Genomic DNA, 12,440 nt, shown 5'->3' on the forward strand with positions numbered 1-12,440 from the left:
TTCTTTTTCAAATGTTGAAATTTAAACCAAAGTACAAAGTTACAGACGTAAGTTAAAACCACTGATTTGGCACATTAATCAGCGGCTAGATGTCACATTTAGTGGCATTTAAAAAAAAAACCCAGTAGATTGCGGCCGCTGATAGCTCCACAAATTGCGCATCATTTGCCCCCGCTATCTGCTCCGTCTCAAGGTCTGATTCACAAAGCAAATTGCCCTGATGATATTCAAGCGCAAACACGGCCATAAAGTTTTGCAGATCCGTGCAGTTTGCTCTTGTTTTGTGTCTGATTGTGAAAAGAAACATCTCCATGCTCCACACTGATGGAGCTCACATCCATCCACGGATCGATGATGAGCAGGGAGAGGAGGGGGCAGCTCTTTGAACAGCTGTTTGTGAATTAGGTGCTTTTTGTCACGAGGCTCATTTACATAGAAAGGGGCTAAATTTGCTCCGAATGTTTGCATAATGATTCATTTAAATTTGCACAAATAACACCGGAGCACAGAGACGCTGCTCTGCAGCGCACTTTAGGGTGCATTCAACCCTCTGCGTGTGCTTCGAGAATGCGGCGGCGTCTCTTTGTGTCTTTCGCACAGGTTAAGCAGTTGCAAAAGCCGCACAATCATTTGGTGATTAAACCCTTAATGTACTTAAATGTGGAGATAAAAATCTTGAGACACAATCTAATAAATAAACTCTATTTCTTCAGCTTGTTTGCAAATGTCCAGATTGTTTTGCCCTCTACACAGTGATCTGTGAAAAGGGACCAAGTATACTTATTCCTTATTTTCTATTTTCAATTTAGGCATTTAATTTACATGTTTCAATGTCAGTGCTACAAATAAAATCCATGCAATTTTGATGACTTGTGTTTGATGAATGAATGCAAATGTTTATTTCTGACTTGCATGGAGTTTAATGCTTACTGTCCCATGTTTAAAGACATATTATTAATGAGGAGGAGCCAGTATTCCTGCTTAATTAATCCGTTTACTTTTAGCTTACACGTGTTCACTCAGAGGTTCATAGGTTCAAACACAGGGCTGCAAAGAAACATCAAACTAATACCAATATGAATTGGTAGTAATACTGTAATCATTTTTTAAACTCTTAGCTGGCAGGAAACTATTCAACTATGTTTTAATGCAAGATTCCAAAGCACCAATGGAGGAATATTTCGGGGTGACTGAAAGAGAGCTGCTGGAGGAGACTGTCTGGGCGACTAAACTCTGAACTGTACCTCTGGAGTGAATCTGCTGCTCGAGGCAGGTCAAGCTGGCTGTGCTCCTAGTTCTAAGGTGAGCAAGAGGAGCACCTGACAGCAGAGAGAGACAGTTACTACACAACAGAGACACATGCAGAGGGAACACACAAGAGGGTTAGAGAGGTTCATCATCCTCATTCTGAACTCCGTGTTGGCAATCAGCACTTCTCTGCAAATCAATGTTTTCACAAACAGTGCAAGTCATGCTCCACTTCAAGTCATGTCCATTCTTTGTACACGTGTTAGGATAGCAACCAAGATGTCACGAGTCCATTCATTTCCTGTTCAACCGAGGGACGAGAGGAACTTGGCTGATATGTTGCAGGTTTTGTTTTCAATTTGATTGACTGATGCTACTCAAGACTTTGGACTTTTTATATCACAAAACATGATAAAAGGCTGAAGCGAAGCAGCCGAAACATCTGAAAAAACATTGAGAATAAGAAACCTATCAACCAAGTTTCATACAGAGTGAACACGTACAACCAAAGTCACCAACCAAAGTCCTAGAAGACCTAAACGAGCTGCTTTAAGGGTAAGATATCAGCACACTAACAAAGAGGTATAAACATAGACTGTATAAAAAGATGGCCGACATGACAGCTCCCTAAAAGTGAAGCCAAACCCTCTCTATCGCCCCCTGCTGACTGGCTGCAGTATAGCTCATAAAGCCCGCCTCCTCCATGTTAACAGATGGGACATGAGTCAAACTATAAAATCAAAATACACGTCAAATACATTTTTCTCAAACATGATTTCTGTCATTATAGTTAGTTCTTATCATGCTGATTTATGTCCATGTGTTCATTTTTCTCACAAGTTTACTTTTAAGTAGTTATTTCATGCTATAAAAAGGGGGTGTGGCCTCATGATTGACAGCTCTGTTGCCAAATGGGGCTCCTGCAGCGTTCTGTTCCCGAGTAGCAGAGTAGAGGAGGAACGGCGAGAGGAGACGTAACTAACACTAACACTACAGTCATTGAACTTTCCATAAGCGTGAATATCTGCTTCAGACCGACACGAGAAGCTGTTCTGCTGCAGACTGAGCCCACCTGAGGGCTCCAACACGCCAAGGACACCTGAGGGCTCCAACACACCAAGGACACCTGAGGGCTCCAACACGCCAAGGACACCTGAGGGCTCCAACACGGCAAGGCCACCTGAGGGCTCCAACACACCAAGGACACCTGAGGGCTCCAACACGGCAAGGCCACAAGGTAAAGGTGTGTTTTGGGTAGCGGAAGGTGCGGGATGTTAATACTGCGGCTCCACCAGCCGATCTCTACTGCACACGCTCTGGATACAGATGAGCAAGATGGCAGCGCACGCTCCGGGGGGGTTTAGGCTTCTTTTTGTTCGAGAGGAGGAGGAGAGCGTCGTCCATCTTTATAAACAGTCAGTGGGTTTAACGTACTTCTTTGGGACTATTTGTGAAAGAATCAACATTTGCTTCTCCAGTGGGTATTTTGGGCAGTAGGACGGTGTAGGTTGGTTGGAGTCAGTAACTAGTTTACATTTGCAAATTAGTTTTGTAATGTCAGCCCAACACTTGAGTGTCCTTTGACTTGTCAGATAGTTAAATGGCTTACCAAAGACTTACATCATACTTTATATAAAACTTCCCAGAGTTATAAATGCATGCAGATTTGAATATTGTCTAATTTTCATGTCACTTGTGATTAACTTTCACATTTCCTGTACAAATAAAATAGCAAATGAAATCTAATAACTCAAAAACCAAAGATTAGTGACCACAAAAGCTTCGATATTGAAGTTTGCTTTGTTACTTATATTTTAGAGTATCTTTGTGAAGTTCTTAAATATCCAGTAGTATGTTCCTGTAACTGTGTGTCGTTCAAACTCACTCTGTCCAACGCTGGGTGGGTCGACTGAGGAGCCCAGCCAGGGCAGGGCGGGTGGAGACTGTGGGGACTGATCCTCCTTGTTGCAGTAGTCAGCTAACCAGGAGCTCTTGGTGGTGTTGTATTGTTCTGGAAGGAGCAGATAAAGTGTTCAGTTGTCTGAGTTTATGATGTGTTTCGTATATAAAGGCAGCTTTAACTCACCCAACAGGACAGAGGTGATGTTGATGTCCAGTCTCTGCTTGGCTCGAATCCCCATCTTTAGACGTGGAGGGTGGAGACGTCCGGCAGCCTGCTGCTGCCAGGACAGGGAGCAGGGCCAGGGCTCGATGAAGGGCTCCCAGCCTGACACACACAGACACACATACAAGAAAGAAAAATCAGCCATCACTAGTCCTAAGATTTACGACATGATTTTAAACAGATAAATGTTTTATCAACTTTAATAAAGCATCATTTTCCTCTCAGTTCATCCACTCCTCCCTGCTGTCGGGCATATTGATAAACCACAGAATATTGAATATGAGTTTGAACACAGCCATCCAAACTAACGGCAAAGCTCAAATTTAATCATCTTCATCATCTTGTCGGGAATACAGATACAAGCTTTAGGTTTTGATAGGAGCAGGATTTTACCCTCGTCATCATAAAGATGTTCTCCAAAAAACTGATTCACATTATATTTCCCTTATACATTAGATTAGTGTTCATGCTACATGTAAATGTTATTACCCGACAGCTCTCTGTTGTAGTAGTCTCCACACAGGGTGAAGCTGGCGTTTCCTTCCTGGGTGGAGCCGATGCGCTGCAGCACATAAAGCCCTGCAATGACAAACAGTCGGATGAGCATCCTCGACTTCCTGGATGTGCATTATTACATTTCTTGAAGCACTGTTTGTTGTGTATGTAGCGCGGTGACTGACTCTTTGCTAGTTCTTAAAAACTTTAATTTCCATACCTATTTACATTTAGTCCTTAGTGTCCAGTAGGGATGGATTTTGATATTCACTGGGAACTATTCAACATCTCTTCAAAGAATTTACTGACGTCAGCGTCTTAAAGTTAACGTAACTTTCAGGATCTAATAAACAGTTTTGTTGTCTATAAACAATGCAAGTAAAAAGTTTTTATATTTACAGGGACGGCTGTAATAACTAAGCAGTTCATTAAAATCAGTGAAAAATATATTTAGAGATAAAAAATGTCACCAACGAAACTCGAAGTTTATGTTCCTCATGATGTGGAGTGATTTTAATGACTCACTGGTCTTTAAGTAGCTTTTGTTAATTGTGTGACATTAAACCATGGTTACACACATTTCATGTCTCCGCCGGAGTGAGGGGAGTTCGTCTCAAAGCTTGTCGCTGTATTTAATCCCTTCACCTTAACGAAGGGTGCTCCAGTCAGCTGAGAGTGAAGTCAAACGGAGTTCACTCCGGGACGCAGTGTGAGTGGGGAGGGTCCACAGCGACACATCCGCTTTACCGGCACCTGGGACTAATGCTTTCTTCTTCTTTTGTTATTTAATGGTGGTTAGCAAACAGCTTTCAGATGTGCTACAGCCACCGCCTGGCAGTAGTACCACATTACAACCAGGCAAAATTATATTTTTAAGATGAGACGATTGTCGCTTGAACTTTTTGATTTTTTTTATAAATTAATGACTATTCCAATATTGGACCCATCCCTGGTGACCAGTATAAACTGGAGTATAAACTCCACTGACACACAAGAATTGATTTCATTTTGCAAAGATTATGTTTTAGAACTCTGTGGTAAGAGTAGAGATTCAGACAAAATGTGTGGAGGGAGAAAGTTAGGGGAGGATATGACACCAGTGGGAGGGTTAACAAACACTGCGGTTATATTCCATGTAGGTCTGGTAATAATCTGTTAATTATATTACCTAAATTATCTGTCAACTGTTTTCTAAGTTGTTTGGTTTGTAGAATTTCAGAAAATGGTGAAAATGAGTCATTGTTTCCAAAAGCCTTTGATGTAGTCATCAAATGCCTTGTTTTGTCCACAACCCCAAAAAGATTCAGTTAACTGTCAAAGAGGACAAAAGAAACCAGAAAATATTCACTATATGAAGCTGGAATAAGAGCATTTTTTACTTATTTCGTACTCAAACTGATAAATAGATTATCAAAATAGTTGCCGATTAATTTACCAACTCTTCCCTTGATCGCTGCAGCTCTAATGCCATGTCTCTTAATCAGCAGGCCACAGGGTTAGTTCAGGTATAAATAAAAAGAAAAGTCTACCCAAAGCAACAACAAACAAAATAATACAAACAAATTCTTTCTCCAAAAGCAACATTTGCCTCAGCTCTAAAAACTATTTTCCCAACATCTTATGTTTGAACATGCAGTCGCATCTTATTCAAATGAGCCTTACTGGAGAAGGTGAGCTCAGCCAGCGGTATGTCACAGTCCAGACAGTCATCGATGAAACAGATGCAGACGCTCTCAGCCTTCACCTCCACCCCGGACAGAGGAGCCGAGTGGCTGCTGGAGCCGGAGTTCGCCCTGGATCTGGAGTGACCGGCTATGTTCTCAGCGTTCTCCAGGAGCCACGTGGCAGCCTGGTCCAGCTGGCCTGAGGGGACACATTATTCTGTCTTTATATACACGTCTCATTCAATTATGGTCAGCATTTTCTGCTGCTAGGTTAGCAGGGAAGGAGAACACTGTTAGATGTCACACTTACCTTTACAGTGAATAAGGGCTCTCTTGCAGTCCTCTTTCCTGAAGCCGAGGTCCTGTAGACGGTTCAGCTGGCCCTCTGTGGAGACAAAACACCTCATAAACTATAAAACTAAGATGTTTTTGGACACAGACAATATTATTATTTTCATATTTGGGTTGATAAAACTACAAAAGCATTTAGACCATGGAAGACTAATAAAACAAACACTGTACACGCTGCTCTTTACACACCTATGAGGGCCTCAGTCTTCTGCCTGAAGCTGTCTTTGGGTGTAGCAGTGGACTCAGTCCCGGGTGCAGTGGTCGGGGGCAGTGGTGTGCTGGCAGTGGGGATGGACTTGGCGATGGCCAAGAACAGCTGAATGTCATTGTAGGACAGACGAATGTCCAGCGCGGGAAACTGAATCTGTCAGAGAATCACAGGCACAATTAAAGGAGCAATCCACCAAGTCTACATGTCAAAGTCTCAGTCATCCTGTGTTGGATCATTTCTTCTGGTTCTGACTTTACTCTGTCAAGCCTCAGAACATTACTTGAGTTGCATCACCTGTGTGTCTCAGCTTGGTCTATAAATATGTAACAGAGAGCCTGTGTTACAAACTTACAAACTACTTTTATAAGAGCTTGGTTTACATCAAATTAGAAAATGCTCATTAAATGATGAAGTTAAAAACTGAGAACTAAGCAAGAAGAGAAAATGTTGCTCGTCTCCTGACCTCGAGCAGCGGTGGGATGTCCTCCACATTGAAGGCGTCCAGCAGACCGGAGCTGCTTTGGTACGTGGGGCTCCCACACAGCTCCACCTGAACATTGACTGGGTCAATGATGGACAGCGCCGTCTCCTGCTCGCTGCCCAGTCGACATGAGAACACCTGAGGGTGACAAGATACCTCTGAATCAAAGCTTATAATAATTCCTATAACTACCTTGATATCGGTTCAGCAGTAAGAAGTACTCCTTTACGAATGAATGATGTGCAAATCAAACCAAAAGTATAACCATGTTCTGATCTTCAAAGTACACTGTTGGTCATTAATGGTAGGAGGAGGATGTACAAGTAGAACAAGAGCGATAAAAGTACAAACAGCAACTGTGGGTACATTCGTCAGCTGTTAAATAAAGTGCTCTCTTTGACATTAGGGAGTCATAAATTAAAACATTTTCACAATGGGAGATGTCACCTCTATTCCTGCGAGGCTGCCGGAGAAAGGTCTGTCCAGCAGACGGGGTTTGTACGTGAGGACAGTGGTGCCTTTGAGGATGATGGCATTTGCATCCAGACAAGACGAGTCCTCCACAACCACAAACTCTGTGCCTGAAGAAGAAGAGCAAACAAAGGCAACATTTTATTTTAAGTATTAGATACCCATTTAAGGGTCAAATTTAAGAGCTTTAATGCTTGACCCACATATCTCTGTATCATCTTTGACCGTTTACAGCCGTCCATCTATCACTATGTAAAGTTAACCACACATGCTAAACAGACTGTGGTGTTAAAGTGATAAACTTGAAGATTTTCATTTATATAAATGTCTGTTAAGTCTGTATCTATCTCAGAATGAGGTAACACAATAGTGACTGAGCCTGTGGCCCACTGATGAAAGCCTTTGCATTTGCAGTATATAGTATTATTATGGACTGGGTGTCTGTGGCGACTTTCGTGGAATAAATCACAAGCGGCGCCCAGTTAGTGACGCGTTTTCCATCAGCCAGCAGTGGTTGGTCTGCCAGAGAGGGTAGGCGGAGCTAAGCGGCTGCTTTTCCGCTCTCTGCAAGTGTTGCGAGTAAACAGTAATCTACTATGGCTGAACAAACAAAGAAAAGATGGATGACTACAGATACAACTTCAACAAGAAGTGAAAATCCAAAGAAGAAGAAACAAACTCGACGCTCAGATGAAGCAAACAGTCTGAAAAGGAAAGCGACCGTCAGCCAGGAAAATCAAGAGTTACAACCGGAGCTGACCGTGGACGTCACACATGCAGCACTGTCTGGATATCTGGGATGTGTGCTCCTGCAATTACCATTTATCGCCATAGGTGGCGCCAAAGAGAAACGAAACTGAGATCTTCAAGATTAGCACTTTAATTCCTTGACATGGTACCACACGTCTTTGCAGATATGTAACCTATGTTTTCTAAAATGAAGTAATCAGATTTACGATCATGTAAGTAGAACTGAAATTATTTTTTATTGCAGATTTTGACTGCATGGCATTTAGGCATCAAACTTGCAACCAAGTTTTACTTCCAAACCCCGACAGCAGCTAACACCTGACATTACAATGTGGTTGTTCAGGTGTTCTGGTGTTGTGTTTGGGGGTTCCAGCTGTGCTGTCACTTCCAACAACATGCAAACTTTTATATAGAAGCAAATACAATTGCCTTTATTGATATACTTCATCAGTTGTTAATAATTAAATGTTTCTACTTAGTAAGCTCTTGAGGTATTTGCAGCCACCATGTGAAAATAGAACATCGCTTATTGTATTAAAACCATCAAAGACCTTCAGGGATCACCCGTCAATCATTCTTCTCTGACCTGTGACGTTGATCTTGACCTCCAGGTAGCGGTCCTGGGTGACCGGCACCGTGGACCTCTTGGTGACCACACCGCTCTTCACTGTCTTTGGCATGACGGCCCCGATGGTGCTGGTGCCTGTGGTGCCGGAAGCTGAGTCAGTGCTGGTGTTACTGGGCCAACGCTGGCGAGTGCCAGCACCGTCTGACGCCTTCTCCTGCGGCCCCCGGAGGAAGTCTCGCACCAGCTGGAGCCAGTCGAAGATGAGAAAGACCCTCAGGTTGTTGAGGACCACCGTGAAGCAGGAGGAGTCCCGTGTGGATCTGCAGCAAACAGGAACACAACTTATGTAAAAAACTAAAATCCCTACTCCTACCTATGTTTAGAAACATTCCACCAGCTCAAAAATGACCTGTAATGCAGTTCCAGCTGCAGCGACGCCCGGTTTGTGCCTGTTTTGGAGGGCTGCAGGATGCAGTCAAAGGCATTGGGCCTTGTACCATCAGCTCCACCAGCTCTTTTATTCGGTCCGGTGTACCGAGTGTCGTATGCCAGCAGGGAGTGAGACACCAAGTTGACAGACTTGGACCCGTTGGAGAAACTCTCAAAGAGCAGCTTTGATTTCATGAAGTCGAATCTTTGATAGAGAAACACAGACAGAATGATGTTGTGGTTAAACATCTAAATCTGACCCACTGTTCCTGAACAATTACTTGTGCAGCCTCAAATTATCTTTTTGTTCCGGATATTAATGCGATATTTATTGCAATTTTTAAATATAATATAGGAAATTATAACAGATAAATGCAGTTTGTTTCCATGTCCATATACACAATTAACAATCATACTTCTTATTATTTGGGACTGTTAAGTCTAATTTCTTCTAACAAAACAAAACTACCCTCCTACTTTACCACACTTGGTTCAGAGACACCTTTCTGAAAAAGTAGAGCGACATGTTTCTTTATAAAATGAGTACAACGACTTGTGGCTGCAGAGGTGTTATTAATACAGTATGTTAGCCACCATTTCCAACAGTTTTCAAATGTCAAATCGTCAGGGAAGGAGTGCTTCCTGGACTCAAATTGAGTAAGCTTGTGGTGCTCTTTGGATAAGGACACATGTAGTCAAAACAGTTTGACTCCCTGACGAAGAGCTGCACTAATCTGGTATCAGACAGACTTTTCCTGTCGATTAGTCATTGAAACAAAGAAACTGGCGAGTTTTCGTTTTGCACTGAGCAACAAAAAAAGAAGCAGCTTGACGTGTCACTTAACTTGCTTCACTCTCGCACGTCCTGCGATGTGACTATGGCACATGCGCACAATCGCAATTGCGATTGTTGAACGTTATATCATGCAGCCCTATTATACAGGATGTTTACCTATTAATAGATTTGGGGAAAAAAAATCTAATCTAAATACTTTTAATATGGTGGTAAGAAGTAAGAAAAGGCGCACCTTGCTAATGATCGTTTGTGTTCAGAGAGTTTGGGTTTGTCCAAGAGCTCCAGACTGACATCCATCATGTCCACCAGGAACGATAAGGTGGTGTAGACGTCTCCACTCAACACCGTCTGAAGAGAGACACAACATCAGTTCATAACCTAGTCTCTAAAAAGATACAAAGATGTATGAAATATAGTATTTAGTGTATTTGTATCATAGATAAATTAACCTTATTCCTTGTTATTTGAGATGTAACGCCTATTTAGGCAAATTTGTGTACTAGTGCTTTATAAATAAAACTGACTTGCAAATACATCTTAAAGCAAAGTATTCTCAGACATTAACATCATAATAAAGCCTTAGTCTTATTCATGGGATATCATAAACCATGAGTGGATCTGTTAGGTGTACATGTGGGTGCCTGCTTTCTCACATAGGTGCTGGGGTCCTGCAGATTGTAGGGTCGCAGGAAGTCTTCAACAGGCTCCCCCAGGTTGTTCTCCAGCAGACCTCTGATCAGCTGGTAGTGCTCCAGGTCCAGAGAGCAGTGTACTGACGACAGGCTGCCGTGGATGGACATGTCAGGTACTGCATGGCTCAGCTCCCTGGAAACAATTACACCAAGCATTAGGTAGGACAAGGATATGGGTATTTTCCTATCTACTGCTTCCAACAGAAATAAGGCTCTGCCATATTCATATATACACATACATATTCATTGTAAATATATGTCATAAATGTAAATATGAAGCAAGAAGCAGGTCTTACTTGTCCAGGTTGCGTTCCACTTTAAGCTTGAGGCGGCAGCGGTCTTTCAGCAGGTTGTCTCCGGTGCGACGGACAGAGTAAGAAGGGAAGATGAGGTCTGATGATTCTGGGGGTTTAACACTGTCCCAGAGCTGAGAGGGCAGACGCTCTGCGGCAAAGATATCCATCTCCTGCAGGTCCAGGGCGATGCAGTCCAACAAACACACATGGTCTTCTAAAGGGGAAAAACAAAAGAAAAGATGGTCTTTATATTTTCAGCCATCTTAGCTCTACCTCTTACAAACACAGCCTGCAGGTGCATCACATGGCTTTCTTTCACACTAGGAAGAGATGCTAACCTAAGCTTTGAGGGCCGTCCTCCTCAGGCGCCCTCCCTGAGTCTGGGAACTGCGGCCTGCCTAGTGTGAACCCTGTGGAAGAGGAGGTGCTGGAAGGGGACGTTCTAGGCTTCTCCTGCTCGCTACTCCTCCCTGCTGCACTCCGGACACGCTCCTTTTTCAAGAGATAAAGAGAAGAGACACATGCATTTAGATTAAGAATATATTACACACACACACACACACACACACACACACACACAGGCAGATAAATACTTAAACTTAACTTAAACGTAAGACAAAAAGTATTTCTGTCAGTGCTCCTATTGTTTGATAGTAAAAGTAAAAGCTCACTGAATACCCTTTGAAAAGTAATAATTCAATGACTTGCTGAAGTAATTGTTTCCCACAGTTTGAGAATTAAAAAACTAAAGCCTCCTTTTTTAAAAATAAAAGTTATTCAGTGGGTCAAACACTGGGAAAACACAGATATTCTCAATGACAGAAAAAAATACACCAACTTCTTCCAGTAAGTTCCCCAATCAGTGAATACGGTATATGTCTGAAGGCAGGGACTGTTGAGCCAATTATAGTTCTGATTTAAGCGTCCAATTTAACCAAGACACATTTAGAGGCCACGAGATGAAATCAGACGTGTGTATTGTTCTAATGTAGTTTCTTTCAGTGGTTTACATTCAGATTTAGTTTGAAAAGACTGAAACTATAAATGTGCCTGAATCTTGTAAAAGGTGTAATGCTACTTTAAAAGACAGGTGAAGAAAGTTTGATTGGTTGGACGTACCTATTTCATAGCATACAAGGGAGGGCTGCCCCTCATCTCCCATTTTATAATCCATTCACTATTTAAAGTTATAATCTTGAAGATCTCAGTTTCGTTCTCTTTGGCGCCACCTAATGGTGATAAACGGTAATTGCAGGAGCACACTTCCCAGATATCCAGACAGTGTTGCATGTGTGACGTCCACGGTTGGCTCCGGTTGTAACTCTTGATTTTCCTGGCTGACGGTCGCTTTCCTTTTCAGACTGTTTGCTTCATCTGAGCGTCGAGTTTGTTTCTTCTTCTTTGGATTTTCACTTCTTGTTGAAGTTGTATCTGTAGTCATCCATCTTTTCTTTGTTTGTTCAGCCATAGTAGATTACTGTTTACTCGCAACACTTGCAGAGAGCGGAAAAGCAGCCGCTTAGCTCCGCCTACCCTCTCTGGCAGACCAACCACTGCTGGCTGATGGAAACGCGTCACTAACTGGGCGCCGCTTGGGATTTGTTCCATGAAAGTCTTCACAGACACCCAGTCCATAATAATACTATATACTGCAAATTCAAAGGCTTTCATCAGTGGGCCACAGGCTCAGTCACCATTGTGTTACCTCATTCGGCGATAGAGACTTAACAGACATTTGTTTACATGAAAATCTTCGAGATTATTACTTTAACAAATAAATTAGACCTGACTTTAAAATCTCCTCTTTTCTAAAAGGCCTGTTTTCAAAAGCAGCCGCCTCTGAAATGTCTTGGTACATGAACT

The 12,440-nt window shown here is 42.5% G+C and overlaps 1 protein-coding gene across 1 annotated transcript in view; it reads right to left on the bottom strand.

Moving 5' to 3' along the window:
* Positions 1-12,440, bottom strand: part of vps13d (vacuolar protein sorting 13 homolog D) — a 58,156-nt gene that overhangs the window by 24,652 nt on the left and 21,064 nt on the right. Inside the window, exons 26-39 of the mRNA XM_069659512.1 lie at positions 10,916-11,069; positions 10,578-10,791; positions 10,243-10,414; positions 9,822-9,937; positions 8,774-8,998; positions 8,383-8,684; positions 7,023-7,156; positions 6,558-6,713; positions 6,073-6,247; positions 5,843-5,917; positions 5,531-5,731; positions 3,863-3,952; positions 3,335-3,475; positions 3,134-3,259 (exon numbers count right to left, since the gene is read on the bottom strand). Of these exons, the coding sequence (XP_069515613.1) occupies positions 3,134-3,259; positions 3,335-3,475; positions 3,863-3,952; positions 5,531-5,731; positions 5,843-5,917; positions 6,073-6,247; positions 6,558-6,713; positions 7,023-7,156; positions 8,383-8,684; positions 8,774-8,998; positions 9,822-9,937; positions 10,243-10,414; positions 10,578-10,791; positions 10,916-11,069 (2,281 nt within the window). The remainder of the gene's footprint in view (positions 1-3,133; positions 3,260-3,334; positions 3,476-3,862; positions 3,953-5,530; positions 5,732-5,842; positions 5,918-6,072; positions 6,248-6,557; positions 6,714-7,022; positions 7,157-8,382; positions 8,685-8,773; positions 8,999-9,821; positions 9,938-10,242; positions 10,415-10,577; positions 10,792-10,915; positions 11,070-12,440) is intronic.

The sequence above is a fragment of the Semicossyphus pulcher genome, unplaced genomic scaffold, assembly GCF_022749685.1.
Source record: "Semicossyphus pulcher isolate SPU_LCO1_2020_fin unplaced genomic scaffold, fSemPul1.0.p SCAF_13, whole genome shotgun sequence".
Lineage (NCBI taxonomy): Eukaryota > Metazoa > Chordata > Actinopteri > Labriformes > Labridae > Semicossyphus > Semicossyphus pulcher.